The 24,359-nt window shown below is 50.9% G+C and overlaps 1 protein-coding gene across 5 annotated transcripts in view; it reads left to right on the top strand.

The window, feature by feature from the left end:
* Positions 1-24,359, top strand: part of Nrg2 (neuregulin 2) — a 227,654-nt gene that overhangs the window by 194,640 nt on the left and 8,655 nt on the right. The window contains exons 3-6 of one of the 5 annotated variants that reach the window (XM_045132857.1): positions 2,941-3,059; positions 12,049-12,169; positions 17,988-18,064; positions 23,182-23,205. In XM_045132857.1, coding sequence (XP_044988792.1) covers positions 2,941-3,059; positions 12,049-12,169; positions 17,988-18,064; positions 23,182-23,205 — 341 coding nt within the window. Of the gene's footprint in view, positions 1-2,940; positions 3,060-12,048; positions 12,170-17,987; positions 18,065-18,440; positions 18,500-23,181; positions 23,206-24,359 lie in introns of all 5 variants that reach the window. The other 4 variants (XM_045132856.1, XM_045132858.1, XM_045132860.1 and 1 more) reach the window with 4 other exon arrangements.

The raw sequence follows: 24,359 nt of genomic DNA on the forward strand, positions 1-24,359 counted from the left end.
TGAGGGAAGCACCCTTGAATGCAGCTGAGGGAGACAACCAGGGTCTGACTCCGGGTCCCCTATGCATGTGCTCTGTGGTTCCCAAGCTGATCCCCTGCCACTTCCCATCCCGTGTGCAGCAAAGTGAGAGAAGCCTGGTCCCGGGAAGCTGGGTTCTGTTGCATCTAATTAGGCTGCAGCAAGAAGAAGATGCTGGCTCCGTCAGAGGGGCCTTCAGGGCTCTGCTTAATGAAGGAAACAAACTTTAATTGACAGAGGAGAGTTGTGGGCAGGCACAAGGCCAAGGAGAGAGACCAGCTTAAGACAGGAAGGGTATGGTATAGTCACGCAGCTGTCACCACAGTACTGGGGACATCACTACGGCGTCAGGGTCTATTGACAAGACAACTCTGCAGCAATCTTGTGGGGGTCTCAGAGAGAGACACGGAGAAGAGGCCTCCTCCAAAGGCAGAGGTGAAGACTGGGGGAAGTCCCTGAAGCTCAGGCCCAGGAAGGGATTGTAGTTGGGCTTCCCTGTTCCCCTCCCCATCCTCCTTATCCCAGCAGCACCATGGCTCCATTTTACATCCCTGTGACTTGGGCACTGGCAGCTGCACCATACCCTGCTTCAAGCTTTACACCCCAACCCTCCACCCCTGCCAACCACTGCACATATTCAAGGAACCTGGGTTTTGATTTTTTTTTTTTAAGGTTTTTAGTGGGGTGCTTTTTTTTGGTGGTGTGGGTGGTTCGAGGTAGGGTCTCACTCTAGCCCAGGCTGACTTGGAATTCACTATGTATTCCCAGGGTGGCCTCAAACACACAGCGATCCTCCTACCTCTGCCTCCCACGTACTGGGATTAAAGGCGTGCACCATCATGCCTAGCTTTTTTTTTTTTTCTTTTAATAAATTTTGTATTTTTAAAATATTTTTATTTATTTATTTATGAGAGAGAGAAAGCGTCAGACAGAGAGCGTGTATGCTGAGTCTGGGTATACCAGGGCCAACCTGCCACTGTAAATGAGCTCCAGAACGCATGTACCACGTTGTGCATCTGGCTTCATGTGGGCACTGGGGAATCAAACCCCAAGCTGTCAAGCTTTGCAAGTAAGCTCCTTCAACCACTGAGTCCTCTCTCCAGCCCAAGAATCTGGCTTGTTTGTTTGTTTGTTTTTAATTTATCACTAAGAAGAAGGGGAAGTTACAGAACATAAAGACACTTTTGTAGCACTTCTTGCTTCCCTCATGGGTCAGGCTGGAGTCCCTGGCTTGATCCATGGCCTGGGGGGAGGGGGTGTCAGAGCCTGCACAGCTGAGGCACCCAGAGTAGATGCAGGGAAGCTCTAAGTAAGGAGAGGCTTGGCCAGGACTTCAGAAAGAAGAATCAAGGCCAAGAGCTCTGGAGGCACTGTATGGGGGAGGGGCTACTCATGCCTGGTCTCCAGAGCGACCACTCAGTGTACTGTGACTAGGTGAGGGCAACTAACCTAGCTTCAGGCACCTCCTAGTACACCTCAGCCTTTGCCTTGCTGCATGTCCTCGGGCAAGCTAGGCACCCTCTAGGACTCAGTTTCCCCATCTGTAGGAAGAGGGTGCCCTGACTGGCCCTTAGGATTCAAACTAGGATCATCTGTTCACTGAGATACACAGCTCCAGGCACAGGGAAGGCACTCAGTGCTTGTTTGTTGAATGAATGAAACAAATGCCCATTGGAGAGGCCATAGAGTGCCCCTTAGTGGCAGGGCTGAGGTAAAGGCAGGGAAAAAATAAATAAAACCCAGGTTTGGTTGGACTGGGATCCAGCCATCTGAAGCCATCAGCTCAGCTGCCTCCCAGGTACCTGGAAGTCTGAGTCTGTCTGTGACAGAGTGTGTAGGCTGATTCTTTATAAAACTTCATAGGAGTGTGTTTGGGCCTATAGTTCTAGAGGCTTAGAAAGTCCAAGATCAAGCTTCTGAGGGCCTTCTTGCTGCTTTATAACAGCTCAAGCACACCCCCTTGGTAAGAGAGACTGAGAAGACAGGGGAGTGTCACTCCAGTGAGACGGACATGAACCTGGTCATGACCTCCACCTCCCAGCACAATCACAGTGGGAATCACTGCTAACTTTGGAGGGACATTTTCAAGCCACAGCAATGGAAGTAAGCCCTACACAGCCACAGTGACGAGCTGTGACTCCTGTGGAAGGCTGAGGCAGCTGCGAATGAGAGGTGTGGCCATGTGACTTCCTAAGGGGCCTGGCTCTCTTCCCCCAGAAAAATGTTACAAAGATACAAAACCCTAGGAAAATAGATGGGAGAATTCACAGATTTAGAACATGTGTGCACAAACCGCCTCACCTCGGTGCAGGGTCATGAGTCTAATCACTAACCTCGCAGCCCAAACCCAGCTCTCGGCTCTTGCTAGGAGGCCTCTGTTGGCATAGCTTAGAAATATATTGGGGGGGGGGGCTGTAGATATGGCTCAGCAGTTAAAAGTGCCTGCTGCCGGATATGGTGGTGCATGCCTTTAATCCCAGCACTCGGGAGGCAGAGGTAGGAGGATCGCCATGAGTTCGAGGCCACCCTGAGACTCCATAGTGAATTCCAGGTCAGCCTGAGCTAGAGTGAGACCCTACCTCAGAAAAAAAAAAGTGCCTGCTTGCAAAGCCTACCAGCCTGGGTTCGATTTCTCAGTAGCCATATAAAGCTCCAAATGCATAAAGTAAAACAAAAAAAAAGAACATGTGTGCAGCTGCTAGGCACACCCTGTGTTGTCCTGAGGATCCAGGCCTCTCCCCCGCACCCCAGCCACAGGGTCCAGTGCTCCATCTGCACCTCAGAAAAGGCTGGTATGAGGGAACCTTCTTCCCATCCAACCCACACAACCACTGAGGTGCGAGGTGACCCCGCCCCGTGACCCCTGTGTTGCGGGGACAGCCCTGGCTCATGCCTCTCTCCTGCTTTTCCCTCCCTAACCAGAAAGAACTCACGACTGCAGTTCAACAAGGTGAAGGTGGAGGATGCTGGGGAGTATGTCTGTGAGGCCGAGAACATCCTAGGGAAGGACACCGTGCGAGGCCGGCTCCACGTCAACAGCGGTAGGTGGCCCCTCAAGAAAGGGAAGGGTCCTGGTGGGGGTGAGCATTAGCAGAGGGCACTGGTTGCCCCCTAGCCCTCAGAAGGTCGGCACATGATCCATCTTGCACTTGACTCCCCTCCCTTCGGCTGCTGCCCTATCAGGCCCAGGATCTCAGCCGATTCAGAGAAATGCAGTCGAAGCATAAATGTTTAGCTTTGTTATCTGGGTCTGGAAGAGCCGCCAGCTCTCATTTTAAATACCCTGAAAGCTAAATATTTTGAAATCAAGAGGTGGGGGTAGAGGGAAGGATATTTTTAGAAGGCAATTATGGGAGGCTGGGCTGCCAGGAGCAGGCCTGGGGGAGAGACAGGCCTGGGGCGTGTGCAAGCTGCCTGCCTGCCTATTGCCTGCTGCCTTGCAAGCACCTGAGCACAGGCCCCGGGGTGGGTACCTGGGGCCCATGTAACAGCTTCTGCTCAGGGATGGCAGGCATGACCCAGTGGCCCTCCTCCCTCCTGGCAAACTTCCAAGGCACATCTTGGCTTCTGGCCTCTGTAGTGGTTGATCCATATCAGAGCAAGGGGCACCTTCCTGCTGGGCCATCCTGAGGTGGGGGGCACTAACTTTGCTTTGACAAGAAGTCACCTATCCTCCCTGACAGAGCCGCCTGTGCCCAGGCAAACTCTAAACCCAGCAGTGCAGATGGCTTGCACAGGCTGAGCATGCCATGTAGGGCTTGCTGTTTTTCACAGCTCACTCAGTGCTGCTGCTATCGCAGAATCTGACCCTGCATCCTGCCGCCAGCCTGCACCTCCACCAGCCTTGCGGTGCGCCCCAGGCTCGGCATTGTCTACAGGAGAGCCTGCAGCATTCCCGCTGTGACTCCTGGCCGAAAGCCAACACAGACCCTGTCAGCCCTGTACGGATGAGGGACACCCCAGACCCCAGCCCCAAGCTCCTTGGGCTGCCATGCCATATGTCTCCATGCTCCAGACTGTCTGCTTTCTGGATCTTTCTCACACCTATCCTCTTCATTTCATCCCCACCTCAAGAGCAGCTGTGGCTTGGGCTTCACCCTACTCACATGCAGAGAGCAGTGGCCTTTTGAAATGCTATCATCCAACCATGCCCCACCTCAGGACAAGGACTTGTCCTTACCCATCTGACTCCAAAGATCTTTCCATCCTGAAATGCCCTCTCATCCTTTGCCCTAGCCTGACTCTTTGTCCCAGATAACCCTCCCTGACCAATAGTCCACTGCAGGGTTACTCCAAGCTCAGACCCTAGTCCTGGACTGCCTCTTGACCTACCATGATCTGATGGCATCTCTCAAATTCTAGCCTTTGACCATTCCTCAATTCCCATACTCTTGCCGAATTTGCTGCATGGATTTGACCATCCTGGCAGAGGAGTCCCAGGGGAGTGAGGAGGACAGGGACTCCCTGAGAGTCATCATCATAACTGCTGTTCACTAAGTCAGACTCCACATTTTTTCAAAAAGCCTTCCTCGGGCTCAGGATATATTTGATAGGGAATGAGAAGCTCAGAAAAGTTGATTATTTTACCCAAAGTCAAACAGTTAGAACTATGCAATGTTAGAGTCGTTGGCAGACTTATCCAAGGAGCTCCATGAGATATGTCTAGCTTGTTTTCCAGTCTGGCCTCAGGGCCTAGCACAATGTCTGGCTCACAGTAGGTAAATGTTATATTAAAATAACAACCTAGGACGTAGCTCAGTGGTAGAGCACTTGCCTAGCATGTGCAAGACCCAAACTTCCATCCCCAAAACTGGAAAAAAAAAAAAAGAACTTAAAATAATTCCAAGGTCTTTCCTACACCATCCCTCCTCCCCCCACCCCACCATGTCCTGACCTGATAACAGAAGGTACCTGGGATCTCACTGCACCCAAGCTGTCCCAAACCTGGGAAAGTGGGATACACCAGCCATCTAGCACCTGCCACCTCTGTCATCATGGGCACATGGTCCTTGATCCATTGGATATGGGGTTTCCTGCTTTATTAGTAAAGACTTTCTTGGTTAGAACTGTCAAGAACTCACTTCAAATCTACTTCACAGAATTCATTTATTGGCTTATAAAACTAGGAAGTACAGAACTCATGCTGGCTGGATATAACTGAGGCTGGGCCAGAGTACCGATTGCCACTATGGGCTCACCTCCTGCTTGCCTACTGTGAAACAGCAGTGTTAAAGGAGTGGAGTAGGAAGAGGAGGCCCTACCACAGACAGTTCTAGTCTTTATTTATTTATTTTTATTTATTTTATTTTATTTTGGCATTCCAGGGCCTCAGCCACTGAAATCCAGACGCTTGCACCACCTAGTGGGCATGTGCAACCTTGCACTTGCCTCACTTTTCTGCATCTGGCTCATGTGGGATCTGGAGAGTTAAACATGGGTCCTTAGGCTTCACAGGCAGCACCTTAACCATTAAGCCATCTCTCCATCCCTGTTCCAGTTTTCATCACCCCAGCCTACCCCCTCCACCATGAGGATGGGCTCTAATTGGCCCTGCCAAGGTCATGTGCCCACCTGGCCCTGTCACTGTGCTCAGGTAGGGTGCCACCTTTGCCAGGTTTGTCTGTGTCCAGGAGGACTACTGAGAGGCAGAGCACCCTGAATACTGGCTCTGTGGGACCACAACATGCAGCAGAGAGACGGGGATGCCACCACACAGAGCACCATAGCCGTGTCCTCTGCTGTGCAGAGCCAAGAGCCTAACTCGTCCCTGGCAAACTGCAGCTCCAGCCCATGTACCACTCCTATAGCATGCCAGGCTCAATCACCTTACAAAACAGCCTTTGTGCCAGCCACTGAGTACAGAGCTGGGGTTCTGGCTACCCACAGGCTTCAGTGCCTCTTGTCACAGCAGTCTGGCAAGAGAGCAGCAAGGCAAGGTGATGGAAAGAGTGGAGAGCCTTGGTCTAACCTCAGCTCTGTGGCATGCAGCCTTGAGCATGCTGCTCCACTGCTGCCCCTGGGAGCTGAGCTACATGCTCTCTAAGCCCCTTCTCCTAAAATTCTGGGATTCTGACTTTGAGGCAGAGGCTGACCTCTGTGTAGCCCACCATCATGCACACATGCACATGTACACAGTACACTTCTCTTCTGCTACCCAGTGCAGTCCATAACAAGCAAGTCTACTCTTGGTGTGGGGAAGTGGACAGGGTCACCACAGGAGACCGAAGGCCCTCACTGGGGACATTTTCCCATGCAGAGATGTCTGGGTTCCTTGTTTACTGGCAGAACCCAGGAGACCTGCAGCAACCACACCCCAAGGAGGGGGTGGAGGGCGGGCATTGGGCACCTGTGCCTGCCCCCGTGACTCATTCCAAGGTGGGTTGGTGTGGCCCGCCCAGGCTCCAGGGGAGCTGTGCCACAGGGGTAGGGCGTCAAAGGGCATCGCCCCACTCTTGGACGGCTATGCACCTCTCTATGGGTGGAGCTCCTGCCTCAGACCTGAGGGAGCCCTCCTTGTAGTGACAGCTCTAAGGCTCAACAGGGGCTTCTAGCCTTTCTGCATTTCCTAGGAGGAGGCAGTCGAAGTAGTTTGTAGAACTTGTAACAAATCAGCTTCTTCCTCAGAGAAACCAGCTATCTGTACCAGGTGAAAGGGATCTCAGGAATGTGCCTGGATACCAAGCACAGGACAGGAAGTCCTGGATGCCACAGGATCACAGGAGTCCTGGAGAGGTCTCTGGGCCATCCCCTTCCCGGAGCTTTAGAAAGGAAGCTGTTGAACACATCTGCTCATATGATCTGCAAGCCATATTCAGCTTGACCCTGCCCTCAACTCCTTGGTCCCTAACAAAGCCCTCCAAATGGCAAGATGCTAAAAATCTAGACCTAAAAATATGTGCCATTCCCAACTGACAGAGGGCAAAGTTAAACAAGTGAGCCCAAGAAAGAGGGGTCCGGCACTCAGGCGAGCCCAGATCCTGGGTAGGTAGAGACAGTGGACCTGGACCCAGAGGAGAAGCAGAGGTTTGCCCACAGCAAGGGAAGAAGGCAGCTCTGGCCAGAGCAGCCAAGACGGCTCCTCCTCAGGGTCAGCGCTCAGCTTCACTCCTGGTCCATCTTCCTCTGCAAGACCTGGATCAGTTCACACCAAGCACTGATGACAACTGCTTCCTGAGTTCCTCCCTTCTGGACATTGTTTAAATTAAGTTGCTTTAGATATAATTTACATATCATAAAATTTGCCCTTTAAAGTATGATTCAGTGGTTTTCAGTATTGTCACCATGTTATATAACCATCACCACTAATCCAGACATTTTCATCACCTCCAAGAGAAGTCTCATACTCATTAGCAACCATTCCCCACTTCCACTTCTCCCTCCAGCCCCTGACCATTGATCTTACTTTTTGCCCTTATGAATTAACTTGTAGTAGACATTTCATATAAATACAATAGGTGGCCTTAACATGTTGTAAGGTTCATTGGTGTACCATGAATAAGTACTTCCTTCTTTTTATGACTAAGCAGTAATCCAGCATGTGAGTGTACTACATTTTATCTTAACACATTGAAGCATTTGGATCGTTTCCATATGGCTGTTATACATAGTTCTGTTGTGGACATTCATGTTCAAGGTTTTGTACATGCACATGGGTTTTCAATCATGGGGATATACCCACGAGTAGAATTCCTAGGGCATATGGTAATTCAGGTTTTTTGTTGTGATTTGGTTTGATTGTTTGTTTGTGAACTACCAGACCAGTCTCCTAAGCAACTACACCAGTTTACATTGCCAAAAGGCTTCCTATGTCTCTACTTCCTCACCACCACTTATCAATATCTATCTTTTGCACTCGAGCCATCCTAGTGGGTGTGAGGTGGCATCTCTTTGTGGTTTTGATTTCATGTCCCTAATGACCTCCAGGGATGTTTACATATAACAGCAGACAGTGTTCTACAGGAAAGACAGCACCATCAACCAGGTACACCAGACTAGCCCCCAGGGTAGCCATAGAAGACACTTCTTCCTAAAAATTCAGATTTACCCATTCATTCCATAAACATGTGTTAACCACCTGTTATCTGTCAAGCACTCGTCTAGAAATTGGGATTCAGTGTACATGGCAGAGATGCGGCTGATGACCTAACAAGCTAGTGTTCTAGTGGAAGAGCTACTGATAAGTCACGTGAGCCCTTCATTGCCTTAGAATAAATACGACAGGCAGAAGGGTATGCAGTGAAGGAAAGATGATGGGACGAGCCTGGCCAGCGTGAGAAGCTAGCGGGGACTGCCCAGGGGCACTGAAGTTTGCAATGTCCAGGCAGGAAGGTACCTGCCTTGTTAGAGAAGCTGGGCTGAGATCAGTGTGGTGAGAACATGATGAAAGGGCAGGATTAGAGATGACGGGAAGAGGTGCTGAGGCCCAGATCAGACCTGACAAGGAGTTAGGGACTTTATTCTCTGAGTGCAAAGGAAAGCCATTGGAGAGCTTTGATCATGGAAACGATCGACCTAATTTATGCAATTTAAAGACCGCTGTGGCAGCTTCCAGACAGAAAGGTCAGAGTGAAGGCAAGTGGGAGGCAGGAAGATCAGTAAAGAGCTGCTGAGGTCACCCAAGGAAGAAGTGATGGTGGCCTAGGCCAGAGGAGGGAATAGGAGGGTCTGGATAAGCCTCTTGAAGGGATGGTGGTAGAGAATAAAGAAGAAAGAAAAGATGACCTCCTGGGGCTGGAGAGATTACTTAGTGGTTAAGGCACCTGCCTGTGAAGCCTAAGGACTCAGGTTCAATTCCCCAGTACCCATGTAACCTGATGCACAAGGTGGCACATGGGTCTGGAGTTCCTTGGCAGTGGCCAGAGGCCCTGGTGCACCCATTCTTTCTATCTGCCTCTTTCTCTTGCCCCCCCCAATAAATAAATAAATAAATAAATAAATAAATAAATAAATAAATATTAAGGGCTGAAGAAATGGCGTAATGATTAAACTACTTGCCTGCAAAGCCAAAGAACCCAGCTTTGATTCCCCAGGACCCATGTAAGCCAGATGCAAAAGGTGGCACATGTGTCTGGCATTTATTTACAGTGGCTAGAGACCCTGGTGTGCCCATTCTCTCTCTCCCCCCCCTCCTCTTCCTCTTTCTATCTCTCTCTCAAATAACTAAATAAAAATAAAATCTTAAAAATATAAAGAGCCGGGTATGGTGGCATGCCTTTAATCCCACTTGGGAGGCAGAGGTAGGAGGACCACCGTGAGTTTGAGGCCACCCTGAAACTACATAGTGAATTCCAGGTCAGCGTGGGCTAAAGTAAGACCCTACCTCAAAAAAAAAAAAAAAAGCAAATATATATATGTGCATTTTAAGCCGGGTATGGTGGTGCATGCCTTTCATCCTAGCACTTGGGAGGCAGAGTTAGGAGGATCGCCATGAGTTCAAAGCCACCCTGAGACTACAGTGAATTCCAGATCAATCTGAGCTAGAGTGAGACCTACCTCAAAAAACCAAAAACAATAATAATAATTTTTTTAAAAGATGCTCTCAAGGACCTTGATGCATGCCACTTGGTTATATGTAAGGCTGGAGAAGAAGGCTGGAGAGGATAACTGGGAGCCAGTTTTAGACATGTTGAGTTTGGGGGAGCTGGGAGTCATCCAAGCGGAGGGTCCAAGGGAGCAAGTGCCCTCCCCTTTAGAATCCCTGTACCCCCTTTGCCTCTCCAAACAGGGGAGAATAGTGTAGAAACACAAGGGCATGCCGACATGTTACCTACATGTGCCAGGCCAGTGTGATGACCCCAGCGTGTGACACTCCTCCCTGCAGTGTGGCTTCACCACTAGTGCATTGGGCTACAGTGACTTGGGAAGGCTTTGCCACAATAGAAGACATGGGAAGGCCGTGACCACTACTCCTTGACACCTTCTGTGACTAGCTCTCCCACTGTCCTCCCTTTCGGCCTTTCTGGAATCAGTCTCACCCCAGTGATGAGGTGGCATTGGCATCCCAGGCCTAGTACACCACAGCTTGGCAACCTCCATCTCTCTTCAGTTGTCCTCTGCATCCCAAGGCCTCAAGCCCACAGAGACAAATGTGTGACAAGCCCAAGTATGCAACTGTGGTCCCTACCACCCTAGCATCTTCACAGCTGTCCAATGTTCAGTCAACCTGGGTGGGATAACAACAAGATCCCAGCAGCAGGCGACCTCTGCAGCCGTTACTGCAGAGAAGTGCCATGCTGGGTCGACTAGGGCCAAGCCAAGATTCCTCTGGCTTAGCTAAGGCCTACAGGATGCCCCGGGCTGCGGTCCACATCGTGTTAGCATTCATTTGCTCACGTCAAGCCTTGACGCTGACGTGTTCTTTCACAAGGGACTGTGTATTTGGAAAAAATGCACAAGCAGGGGACCAGGAGCCTGAGGCTTTGTCATGGCCCACACTGTGACTCTGGACGGGCACTTTGCCATTCTCTTGCCTCACTTTCTTTTGCTACGTAACTAAAGGGCAGGACAACCTTTAGAATCTGCCCAGGATTGGGACTCCGTAACTTGTCGATATAGTCACCCCAATCATTTCTCTTTTCTGTCCCTTTCTTAGTTTCCTGGGTCTCACTGACCCAGGATGGGGGCAGACACCAGTGCAAAGCCTCTTTGCTCTGGCCAGCATGTGGGTCCCAGCTGGGTTTGTGGTAGAGCCTTGGAGAAGACCTCAGCAAGGGTGGGGCTCAAGATGCCAGCTCAGCAGCAGGCATGGGGTAGAGGGGAGGGTGGGAGCTGGCCCTGCCTGCTGGATTTTATCAGCAAGTTCCTCAGACATATACAGAGGCAGTGCTGTGTGTACACTCCCAGTCCCCCGCGCTCCATCTGTCTCCCTACATGTCTAAACACTGAAAGCGCCAAGCGCCTGCCTGCTCCTTCCTCCTCCTCTCACCTCCTCCCCATTACTGAGGGGAGCAATGGAGACTGACGTCCCTGAGCAGATTAGGCCAGCCAAGGTGGGCTGGGCCGCTTCCATCAGAGGACCAGAGCTGGGCAGAAATGAGAGGCCCTCTTAGCCCCAGAGTGCAGGCGGGGAGCAGGAACTCCTTTTTGGCAGCATAATGTGATATCCAGTGTAGAGCATTACCTTATAGAAGAAAACCGACATTCCCAGCAAGACTTTTCATTTGAAGTCAGCTTTTTGGACACTGTCCCTTGATAAGGGAGCAGAACTTTCACTTTCTTCATTTTCATTTTTCAGACAAGACTTGTCAATCAGATATTTAGTCTGGGTTAGCAGCCTGAGAGCCCAATCTTTCTCTTACCCAATTTTTACACCACTGCTTCCCCTGCTCCATCTTTCTCCCAGTCACATCTCCTCCTCATTAGCCTAAAGTCCATGATTTATAGTATAGCTGGGCTGTCCAGAGCCTGGAGGCTCCCTCCAAATGCAGCTGCTATCAAGGAGGTTGTTGTGTGGTGTGGGGTATGAAGGAGTAGATGCTTCTAGAGACAGGGATTAGTCCTTCGTTGCATTCCAGCCCAGCCCTGGAAGGGGGAAGAGAATGGAAGCTAGTTTCCCCATATCTCTCTAGATCTCAGAAAATGACATTGTCCTTGACTCCCCACTTCCATCTGACCACCCCCTATTCCACCATGACAACCTGAGAGCTGGAAGAGCACCATTTTCCATACTGAATATCAATAGCTCCCTGTCCCCGTGGAGACAGTGGTTGGGGGTTGAAGTGCCCTTGCCCCAACAAAGGAAGAATTTCTACTCTTTTCACCTCTTCTAAAAAAGTGAAAACCTCTGTAGTCTTTGGAGGCTTTCTTGGAGCATGGCTGCCACAGGGTCATGTTGGGAAAATGATCAGAGCTCATGAGAGTTTCCCATTTACCTTGTTACCAACCAAGAGGTATCCCTTAGACCTTCCCTCCCTAGGCATTCCAACAGACTCCAGTGACCATGCAGTGCTGAGATGCAGCATAAATGAGGTGATTCCTGGGGCCTAAGGGTGGTCTCAGTGAGTCACTAGCCCATGTCTCTCATAACTCCAGTGAGCACCACTCTGTCGTCGTGGTCGGGACACGCCCGGAAGTGCAACGAGACAGCGAAGTCCTATTGTGTGAATGGAGGTGTGTGCTACTACATCGAGGGCATCAACCAGCTCTCCTGCAAGTAAGTGACCACTGGGAGTGGGCATGGGCCCAAAAGAGCAGGGGAGGAGATTCGGGGGCAAAAGTGGAGGGCTCTAGGAAAGTGGGCTTCAAGCCACCGGGAAGGGGTCCCAAGGGGCATAGACAGGAGGAGTCACCCCACTTTCTAGTCCTTTCTAGACTCTAAGAAGATGTAATCTCTAAGGGGTATGAGGGCTCCCATAGACCCAGTTTCCTAAGCCCCTACCACACCATCTCCTGTTGTTCACTTTTCACTAGGTGGGGATGCCAGTCTAAGACACTGGGCACTTTCTCCCTTCCTCTCTCTCTCTGTCTCTCTCTCTCTCTGTTTCCCCCTTCCTCCCCAGCCCTGCTACCTTGTCTTTCTCTTCCTCCTTCCCCCTCTCTCAGCAACTCTCCCAGTGTGTTCTGGGAGGACATGTCCCAGCTGCATCTTCCCCAGTAGTGACTAGTGTGGCAAGCTCAATCAGGGTGCAGGCTTCAGAGTCCTTGGCACCCAAGGGTCCCACTCATCTGGTAGTGTAGAAGGAAGAAGAGAGGTCTTTACAGAACCCAGTGCTGACCTAAGAACTGGTTCTTCCCCTGCTCTGCAGAACCCCAATAACCAAGAATACCCTTGGTGTTGCCTGTGCCCTTTTAGCCCCAGTCTCTACCTATGGGGTGACGGGACTCCAGCAAGGTCACTGATCTGACTGTGGTCCAGTGGAGGAGGTCAGGGTAGCCCCAGCAGGAACTCCAAGGAGCTCAGAAGCCCCTACGTCCTGTACTGCAGCAGTCAGGAGCAACCACGGAGGGTGTGTTCAGGCCCAGTGGGTCTTCTGGACAGATTCCCTGTGTGCATGAATAAGAAAGATGATGGGAACTCGCTGAGGGCAACACAGGCTCTGGCCAGATCTTGGAAAGGAGAGGGGAGGGGGCCTAGTGAATAACTTGTTTTTCAAAACATCTGAAGACTCAGGCTCAAACAAGGTGCCAAAGCTGCCCCATTCCCATGGCATCTGGGCAAAGGCCACCAAAGTATCAATGGTGATTCAGAGAGTGAGGGTTGACCTCCTGGCAGACTAAGTTACATTCTCAGGCTCTTCTGCCTCGAACTGTCCAAGCCAGATCTTCACCCTCAACCCTGATTTGGCCTTTCTAGGAATGTAAGCCCGGAAAGGAGCCAGGACTTTTGAAAAATAACAACAACAACTCTATACCCACCCTTGTGGTCCCAGCACCCACACCTCCTCACACTCACTCATAGGATGGAGGAGCTCAGTGGCACTGCCAGGTGGGACTATGGTGTTGGCTTCAGCTGGCCTCCTTGCTGGCTTCCTCCCCGGTCCCACCCTTCACCTGCTGCCATCCCTTTGTCATTCCCCTCCCCTTCGAACTTCTGGGGACAGTCCCAAGGAGCAATAGTAGGTACTCCAGGGAAGTTCTAGGCTTGGCCTCAGCCTCATCCTTCCTTGTACCTACCTCTAAGAGACAGCCACATTCGTGTCGTTAGAGACACTGGGGAACATTTTAGCCTTGCAGATCCTCTGAGCTCTTTGGAACAGACCTACTGAAAACTCACAAAGGTCCCAGAATGCCTCACAGGGACAGCCCAACCCTCATCTCCCTTTCCGCATCTACCACACCAGACCACTCCTCTTCCCTAGCCCCTTGCACTCCTGACCCGCGAAAGGATTCATGCTGTCACTGAAGTCAGTCCTGGCTGCAGACAGGGAAGGTTTGGCCCCGCCCAGGACAGGACCAAGCAGAACCCTCCAACCCCCAGGCCAGGGCTCCAGGGTAGAGTTCAGTCTGGGGAAGCAAAGGATAAGATGTGGGCTACCTGGGGAACCTGCCAGCGTGGCTGCACCCCTGAGAGCCCAAAGACTTGCCCTGCTACATCTGAGAGGAGCAGATGGAGAAGCCTGACCCTTTGTATAGATGGTGGTCACCGTTTCCCTTCCCAACCAGGGCAGCTGGTTGGGAACATGAACTTGACACCCCAAGCCACCACCACGCCTATCTCTGCCCCCCTGGGTCAGCCTCAGTCAGAGCTCTAGTATATACTTCCCTGGCTCCCCTTGTGCGCCTGCAAGGGAGAGGGACATCCCTGGCTGGGACGGCAGTCCTTGGAGCTGTGCTGGAGAAGGGCAGGGGGGAGGGGGCTGGGCAGAGCCCAGAGGCCATTCTGGGGGTGGGCAAGCTGGGAGGGAAGGGGGGGCAGGCCTCTTGGGGTTCCTGATGACACCTGAATGGAATAAAAAGGAAAGAATTTAGGAAATGGAACTCACGTCTTACCATTTGTGCTGTTTGTTTACTTTTTATTTTGATTTTTTTGCATTTCCGCTTAGCTTGGATAATGAAACTACACTGGTCAGTTTCATTCCAGTTTCTATAAAAATCAGTTTTCCTTCCTGGTTTTCTTACACTTGTTGTTGTGTATTGGTTCAGAGCCCTGCAGAGAGTATTGGAAAGCAGGCACACTCCGTAACCTTCTTGTTTTTCTGGAATTCAGTGCCAAAAGCAACAATGTCACTGATACTGAATTTTGTTTAAAAAAAAAAAAAAGAAAACTTAGGGGGATTTGAAAATGGGGGTCCAAATCAAGGTGGCTGTCCCCTGTCTGGGCCAGACGGGGCCTCTGCACTTCCTCTCTGCTGCTTTCTCCTCTTCTCTCCGTGTGTTTGCTGAGCACGGTTGGTGCGTGACTCTTGGGGACTGGTTCAGGGGATGATGACAGAACAAGACTCTCCAGCCCTGTGCACATACCAGTGGCATGCCTCCCTCTCCTATCAGCTCATTCCCCCCATCCCTCTGCTTCCCCCTCCCGTTCATGTTCAGGCGACCCCCTCATTCCACCCCATCTGCCTGCTCACCCCACCACATCTCCACCTGTCCTCATCATCTCCAAGACCCTGGCTCCCTCCAGTGCCTGGGAACAGCCTCATCTCTCATCCCTCCTTCCCCAGGTGAGGGCAGCACACATGGCATTATCCCCAGGCTACCAAAAGGAGAAACTGAGGCCCGGGAGGTGGGTGGGGAAAGGGGAGGCAGAGTTCTTGACCTCTCTGCCACCCCAGATGCAGCCCGTGGGCTCTCCTCTCTGCCCCTGCCTTGCCCCTGCTCTTCTCCAGCCCCAGGTTCAGACCCTCCCAGAGTCAGAGCTGATGACAGTGGGAAGAGCTACCCAATGTTCCTTCTGACCCACTCTTATGTCCCTGAACTACACAGGGTCATCCCTGTTTAAGTGGAATCACCAGGCACCCACCCACACTAGTGCAAACTCCCATTCCATCAATAAAGGGATGCATCTGGCCCCTGCTACCCTAGTTGGGGGGCGGGGTCCTGGTCAGAGAGACTTGAAGGTCCCACCTTTGCCCAGAACCTTCCCAAGAGAAGCCAACTAGAGAAAAGAACAAGAGAGTCCAGAAGTCCCTGAAGGAGCTAGTGCCTCAAAGAACAGCCTTGGCTATCAGGCCTCATTCCCCAGAAGGAGCACTCTCTCCCAGACACTAGGGTGACACTAGAATGTTACACAATTCCATGGAGTGCATTTGTGCTGGGGACCATGTCAACAGCACCACCTGGGGTTGTGCAATTCAGTGTCCATGAAGGAGGAACAGGTAGTCAGGCTAGTCCAGGCTGGTATAGATCAGGTACACAGGGATGTATTTTGTTGTCACTGATGTCCAAGAGGCATGGGACAGCAGCCCTGCTTGCCAGCAATGGGACTAATTTCCCCTTTGTCCCCTCCTGCCCCTTCACTCCCCCATTCTTTCTCTGACACACACACATACACACACACACACACACACACACACACACACTATATATATATATATACATATATATATATATATATATATACACACACACACACACACACACACATAAATGCCCCACTGCTTTCCCTGACTCCAAGAGCCAGGCTAGTGGCAGACAATGGACACAGTCAAACCTATCCCTTTCCTGTTCCTCTGTGGAATCTATGAGTTGTTTTGACAACTTCCTGGGTGGGTATTTAGCCTCGATCCCCAAAGGTGTTTCTATTTAGAAGAAAATCACTTCTACCCCTCTAGTCCTTATCCCCCACATCAGGATCCAGGAACTGAGGAAGAAAAGCCTAGCCTGGCTAGAGTTGGTAGGGGAGCCTCATCCACTACCTCCATCTTCCTAGACTGAGCTGACTAGGGACTAGGGGCAAGGGCCAGGGATCAGGGAAGGAGGCATGAGGAGATGTTTCTCCTCCACACCACCCTATTCAACAGGCTGAGCACACATCACTGTTGCATACTCCCACCACTTTCCCCATATACTTCCCAGCCCTCCCCACCTCCACTGGCCAGGCACACCAACACTCCACCATTGTAATGCCCAGCTTCCTTCTCCCCCCTCAGGGAGATGCCTAAGGACAGGAAGACAGGGAAATTCCAGCTTTCTGTTTACAAGTCAACTCTCATTCCCCAATCCTACAGATGAGAGACCAGGGGTTTTCATAGATATTTATCACAGCCCCAGTGACCACTGCCCACTATAATCCCTAGAGACTTTCTTAGAGGAAGTCCAGGCTGGCTAATGTCTCATGGTAGCCTGTTACTAATGGGTTCCTTATTGGTGGGTTTCCCTAGCTTCTAAGGGAGAACAGGGAAGGGCAACATAGACCCATCTCTGAGCAGGGAGACATAGGGAAATGGTCAGTCCAGCCTCATTTGTAAGCATCTCCCTAAGTAATTGTCCTCCCAGAAATCTCCAAATGAAGATTTGCTTGAGGAGAGAGGTGGCATCCAGAGAGAAGGAAGTATATGTACCTTAGAAGTAGGATAAGGTCAGGGAAAAGGGATTGTTTCAGCGCTTCAGAGACGGCAAGATGCAAGAGGGAGATGCGGGGTAGAGCCAGGCTGCAATGGAAGCACAGGACCCAGAATGTGCAGGCAGGCCAAAGCTGGCTTCCATGGGCCCCAGCGAGCCTAACTCTAACCTCCTCCTCATCTGATGTCAGAAAGGCAGCTTTGGGACGCTGGTAATTCCACCTCCTCTCCAGCCTCCCCTTTCCCTACTTAGCTTTCCTCACATCTATTGCTCTAGGGCAGCCTTCTCCAAGCTGTTCTACAAGGGTTCCTCTAAAAAATGCCTTCCATGACCAAATAACTTTGGAACATGCCAGATAGTTTGGCTATTTTCTCCCACAAAGCTTTTCAAAACCCTTTCTTCCTATGCTAATGTAGATTGCTCTGGGAATGAATTTCACAAACTGATTTGGCAACAGAACCCTCTTTGAGAACAGATGAAACACCTCCTAGGTCCCTTTTGTCAGACACACATAGTGTGGGAACAGCCTGACAGAGTTCTACTTTGAGTTTTCCCAAGAGCTGTTTCATGGAGGAGGAAACTTGCTGAGGGCCCAGGGGAGAATCAGCAGGACCTGCAGTGACTCCAGAACTTGGTATCTCACATAAGGCTAACTGCCTGGCACCTGCAGCTACAGTTCTGGCTCCTGGGGTCCCAGGCAGTTATGAGGCAGGTCCTTCAAGCTCGAGAACCAGTAGGACAATTAGTCAGTGACCCCCACCCCATCTTCCCCCACCTGACTTCCCTAACTCATCCTCCTCCCTGCCCCACCCCACCTGCCCCAGCACCCATGGAGCCACATCAATTAGAGCGTTTGTAAGGAGATTCCAGAGCCCTCCACCCAGCCCCAACTCCAGCCCCTTCAGCTACAAGTGTGACCCCAAGTGCCTGACTTGGTTTTTCTCATTCATCACTGTGCACTTTGATTTCTAACCTTAGCCTCGCGGATGATGCCAGTTTGTTCTGTGATTTTTCCCCTTTTCCTTCTCCAGATGTCCAAACGGATTCTTCGGACAGAGATGTTTGGAGAAACTGCCTTTGCGATTGTACATGCCAGATCCTAAGCAAAGTATGTTTGAAGATACAAACACAAGTCCCTGCTCCTTAGAAAGCTTCCGGGTGCAGTCCCCCCAATGTAGGGCATAGGGCCAGGGGTGTTGGTTGTTTTGATCTTTGGCTGTTTTGTTTTGTTTCTCTTTTCTTTTTCGTATTTTGGTTTGTTAGTTCTTTTTGTTTTGTTTTGTTTTGCTTTGTTTTTCATTTTTGGCCTAATTCTTGGGTTTAAAGGTCAGGGCTACAGGTAAGGGGCAGAGTGGCAAGGCCAGTACAAATGGTAACGGTGGCAAGGAACCCAGCTGGCATTGGCAGGAGCCTGTGCCGGGGTGTTACAATGCCTGTGTCTTGCTATCCTGGCTCTCTCTTTCTGGTTTTCTTTCTTTTGGTAGGTGTCCTGTGGGATACACCGGGGACAGGTGTCAGCAGTTCGCAATGGTCAACTTCTCCAGTATGTCTCTTTCTTCTATTTCTTCTCTTCCCTGGTGACTAGCAGTCTCCCCCCTGTGGGAGGGGTGGGGCCTTACTTACAAGGATTGGGGAAAGCAAATGGGGGTGTCCTGGGCTCCTCTCAATCCTCAGTGCTCTGCAAAAGCCTGTGTAGAGTTAACCGATACACCCCTGTCCTCCTGCATGTCAGCTGTACTGCCTGGACACAGTAGTGCTGAATTGTTTGCAGTGGCAGGACCATACCCAGACCTTTTTCTTCCCCATTTCTGGGGTCAGGCAGCCTAGCCAGAGTGGGAAGAGACACTTGCAGAGCCCTTTCCTGGCTGTTTGAGGGTGTCAGGCTGCTGATGGGTCAGGCAGTGAATGTGTGTGTGTGTACTAGTGTTTGAGAGAGGGTGAAAGGCCTCAAAAACCTGTCTTCTGATCCAGCTAGCATGGGTTTGATTTGAGGCTTGGGGGTTAGGGTGCAGAGGAGAGGAGAATGAGAGAGAATAGAGCCCAGAGCAATGGTTTTCATGAATACCAGAGATATCAGTGTGGCCATAGAACGAGATAGGCTAAGGATTGCTGCAGACACTAAAAGATAAAGGGTATGAAGAATCAAGAAGCACTTCATGACTCTCCCCAGTACTTCTCTAGTCTGAATGCCATCCAGGATTCTATTTTATTTTTCTTCCCCCATCCCTGACATTGGATCTTACATAATTGGGGAGGGGAGGAGAATCCTGTAGCCCAAGGATACAGCTGTAATAGTGGAGTGCTTAAATTAGAAGCAGTTTCTACACAAACCACCAGGTGGAGGTAGGGCAGAACAAAAAGCCACTATCAAGCCATGGATTTGGTTAGGAGCCCAGTGGTCATTGACCTGCAAATCCAGAACCATGTCACCCATCCCATCCTATGAAACAGACAAGGCCCCAAACCCCACCTTCAGGGAAGACAGTGGGTCCCATGAGGAGTTAGGAACAAGAGCATCCAGATGGTACCTGGATGTTGGGGAATAGAGCTCTGGAAGATACCAAAGGTGGGATCCAGAGGGTCATTTAGATAGCTCATGGAGAAATGGAGTTTTGGAATGAGTCTCACTCAGGATAGAGAAATGGGCCTTCACAGTCCCTCTCAAACCACAGCACAAAAGCCCAGAAATGACTTCCTAGCCTAACTCATTAAGAAAGCATGGCCTCTGTGGGTGGGAGATGGTCAGCTATGTTTACAATGTGGCAGACAACACTGTCTCCAGGCCTTTCAATCACAGACCAGGGAGAAAGACAAGTAAACCAACAGAATTCTGTAGAAACTAGGCTCTAAAAGAACTCAGTCGGGTCCAGCCTGTGTGAAGAACTCTGGGGCTGGAGGGGTCTCCTGCAGAGGACATACCAGGCAGGCTAAGCACAGGCCAAGGAAGGGGTCATATTCCTTTCCACCCTTGGCCAAGAGCCTCTCTGACTTGGAAACTGTTCTGGACAAGCAGTCCCCTCAGGCCTGGATCAGAGCAGCAGAGCCTCTGGAACGTGGGCTACTGTCCAAAGTCCCTCAGCCAGCTGGGCCGCTTCAGCTTTCAGCTCAGATCTGCTGAGAGTGTCAGCAAGGCCCTGGAAGCCCCCCAAAAAGAGCCAGCAAATTCTGTCCCTGACCTTCCCACCCACGTCATCAGTTCCATATGGGTACCTTTTTGTAAAGGACTCCCACTCTTTAGGCACGTTCCCTGAGAGCCCTTGCATGCTGCTGTAGTAGATAGTGAGTGCAAAGACAGTGCCCTGCACTCCCTGGAGTGCTCAGCTGCTTATCCCAAGAGACCAAGACAAAAATGTCAGCTGTCCTGCTTCCTAGTTCTGGGCCTCATTTAAGTACTCTGGGTTTGTTTTCTCCTCTGTAAAATAGAGATAAAGGCACATATTCCTATAAGGTAGTTGTGCAAATGAAATGAAGTGATGCATGGAAGGTCTCATCTGAGAGCCTACCATTGTCACTGGGGTGCAATTTAGCACCCCTCCCAGCTAGAGCTGGCATGGACAAGGGCAGGAGGAGCATTGGTTTTTGGAGGCAGTATCCCAGCATTCCTGAGCAAAAAGCCTGATCCTGCTGCCTTCCTTGATCACCTCAATACCAGGTCACCTTTTACAAAGACCAAGGAAATGGCCTGTGGCCACAGTAATACTTTGAAGCTTTTGCTACAGTCCCTGCCCTTCTAAGGGAAAGTTTACCCATCTGTATCCTGCCTGTGTATGACTGAGTCCACATCCGCACACACGCACAAACACAGGAGTGTGTGCTTGCACATCTGCATATACATCACTGCCTCCCCATCCAAACACCTTAAACTGTGTGTCACGGGGTATGTCTAGGAATAAGCCTGGTCCTACTAAGCATTCAACATTCAGTTACCATGGCTACTGGTCACTATGCAAATTTCTAACTAATAAATTTCCTGTGGCTCAGTGATGCCACCCCTGCCTGGCTAAGTGGCATGCAAGGAATTTGAGTGGGAGCCTATTCCCTCCACTAGGGCATATACAGCTGCAGACTCATCAGAATCTGTGTCTAGGCTTCCCAGATACCTACCTGATAATTGGCCAGACCTCACCAATCATGCCAGCCACTACTAGCCTACCCTAAACAGTACCAGTCTTTGACTCAAAGAGCACACCATCAGGATCCCTGGGAACTGTACTGTTGCAGTTCAGTTCCCATGGGAGTGATGTGGAAGAAAACTCTCAGAGTGCTTTCCAGGTGGCCTCTGTCCTAAAGTACAGCCAGACAGGCCTGCACGGGACCCAATGGGCAAGAATAGCCATGGCTGAGCCCTAAGAAACTAGATTCCCTCCAGTCTCCCTTCTACCACCTGATTTCCTTTATCACCTTGAGAAAGTGTCCTGGCCCCTCTGCCCCATTGAACTCGACAACCTTGCCCTAAAGTGGTGCTCAGACCAGCTCTTAGAATCAAGTTTCACAGTCAAGATGGTTTCTTATCTCTCAGGAGAGCATAGCTGGACAGAAGAACAATGTGAATTCTCCCAAGTGTACCTGAGACCCTTTTGGCTTGCACATTACTCGGCACAGCAGACCATCCCTAGAAGACCCTTGAGGGGCCATGGACAGACTGCACTGACGATGACTTTCTCCTACCCCCAAGCAGTCAGAGCAAAACTACAAGGAGCCAAAACCTCAAAATTACCCCCAGCCTCAGGGTGGCAGAAGTACACAGAAAGCTGGTGTTGAGGGGCCAGGATCAGAGTTTGGTATGATTTCAGCGCATACCTTGTGGGGCTCCAAGCTCTGGTATCTTCCTCAAGGCTCTAGGTTGGGTTCAGGCCCTTCTTGGTTCCTGGCTCAGAGTCATCCTGCTCTCTTGCCCTTTTCCAAATACAGTACTCTCTGGAACCCCTTCCAGGAAGCAGAGGCATTTAAGGAGGATAATACTCAGGACTTCATGCTGACTTCCCATGCTTCCTTCCACTGTAGCAGATGAGAAATCATAGGTGATTCCATGCCCTCCCCAGGTCTGAAGAGCTGACTTGAGGAAGAAGCCAGTGAGGGAGTGTACCCTGGCCGCAGGAGTAGGGGTCCCTGAGCACACATGTGCTGAGCCTCCTGCTGGCCAGTCCTGCTGTGTCTGCCTGTGACTGTGTGCAGTACTCTGAACAGATGAGAGAACAGAGGCCATGACTCACCCACATCCACATAGCAAATTCAGGACTTGGACCTGCAAAGTGGAAGGCCAGTTTTTTAAAACACCATTGAGACTTCTGGGCTCCCACCCAAACCTGTTTCCATTAGCCTGGGTGATTCTGAAGCACAGCCAGATTTACAAACCTCCCAGGATCTCCTGGCCACGCATCATCCCCACTTCACAGCTAAGAGACTGAGATCTAGACAGACTGCATCTCTCAGGGTCACAGGTAGTGGCAGAACTGACCCTTGGGCCAGGGCTCTTTCATCTGACCTCTTAGCAACATGGATGTGGAGTCTATCTCACAGGGCCGTGAACTCACACATTCCTACCATGATCTCACTTCCAACACTAACTTGCCCACCGTGTAAGAAGTATACATGTTCCATAGGAACCTACTCTTCAATGCTCTAGGTTTCAGGTGCTCTTCTGGGTAGTGAGATGGGCTTGGGCACCATGGTCCAGCCCCTGTAGTCCAGAAGCTTCCTGCTCACCTCAGACACTGAGGTTCCAGTTCCAGCCTCTTCGGTGATAAGCAGGCTACCTAGGCCTATAGGACAAGTCAGGAACAGGGGGGACTGCCTGGGGCTCTGACATGATGTTTTCGGAACAGGAGAATGGGCAGCCAGGAGTTAGCCAGATGTGAGGCAGGCAGACAGGCAGACTCCAGAAGGGCTTGGGACTGAAAATTGTCCACTGACTCTTACACCTAAACTGCCCCACCTAGTACTAACCCACTGCTCACCTCCACAGACCCTGCCTTGCCTGCTGTGCTGACTTTAACATGGCCTTTCTCTAGCCCTCGAGGGGCTCTCTGGGACTGGGCACCAGGGAAGCAGCTCAGGAGGCTGGGAGGGGACAATACTAACCTGCTTTCACCTCACAGGCTGGCCACCAGTGTCTGAAGAGTCCTGACCAACGTTTCTTTCTTCTTCTCTCTCCTCCCCTCCCCCTCTCCCACCTCCTCCACCTCTCCTCCTGCCCTCTCAACCTCCTCCCTTCTGCACTGCCAGAGCACCTTGGATTTGAACTAAAGGGTACGGAACCTCTGAGTCTCATTTGGCATCACCCTCACGGCCCCTCTCCATCACTGCTAAATGTTTGGTTTCCTTCCCCCTTCCCCCCCCCAAAAAAAAAATGGAAAAGAGATGATACAAAAAAAAAAAAAAAAAAACAACCCTGGCCCCATCGAGATATCCTAGCATAATCTCTGTTGATTTGGGGACAGAAGATAAAAGCTCACGAGCAGCAAGGTACCTAGAGTTCAGACTGTCTCCGTGCACAGCTAGCACCCCCTGCATGGAGGGGAGCTCAGCAGGGATGCACTGGCCTAAGCTGTAGAGCCCAGTGGGCAGCCGAACAGGAAGCATTGCTCTTCAAAGGCCAGTTTCTAGAAACCACAGGAACCTGATTTGGGAGCTGTGTAGAGAAGCGACCCTTTCCATCCCACTTTGATCCTCTTTCCTTCCCATTGTCTATTTCCATTGCTTTTCATCCTGTACCAAACTGGCAGCTGATAATTTCCCATTTGCCTCTGGCCCTGCCCTGTGTCTGTCTGTCTGTCTGCTGGGTTTTGCCATCTGCTTGAGGCTGTCACTCCTTCCATGACCTGTCCCCACAGTGGCACATGTGTGCATCTTGGGCAACACCAGCAAGGGTCTGGGTTGTGCCTGCCCCTTGCCTCCCCCCGCAAAAAAAAAAAAAAAAAACTATGTCCTACTTCTTCTGCTGGAAGAATTTTTAAGGTTAATGTTTTAAGCCCTCTGGCTCTGCTTGGAGGCTCTACCCTGGTCTCACGTGTCCACATGTGTCATAGCAAGAGACACAGAGCCATGTGGCCTGGGCAGTTTTTGTGAGGCAGGACCTCAGACATAGTTCAGAGCCAGCAAACACGGAAAAGCCATTTTCATGGCCTGGGGAGGCTCTAGCTTGCCTATTGCCTCAGCCTCATCAGCTGCTCTCAGTAGAAGACAGAGCTCAAAGTCTTCATGTGAGAGTGTCTGTCTGGGTCTACAGGCTGTACCAGGGCTAGCTGGAAGGTGAAGTTTGGGATTGTGGCACAGTACACAGGAGCGCATGTGCAGGTGTGCCATGTATAAATGCTATTGCGATGGAGGGATGGGCATACCTTGCCAGGTGCCTCAGGGCAGGATGTGAGGACACAGAGGAATGCCTTTGTATTGAGTGTTGA

The sequence above is a fragment of the Jaculus jaculus genome, chromosome 13 (assembly GCF_020740685.1).
Source record: "Jaculus jaculus isolate mJacJac1 chromosome 13, mJacJac1.mat.Y.cur, whole genome shotgun sequence".
Taxonomy (NCBI): Eukaryota; Metazoa; Chordata; class Mammalia; order Rodentia; family Dipodidae; genus Jaculus; species Jaculus jaculus.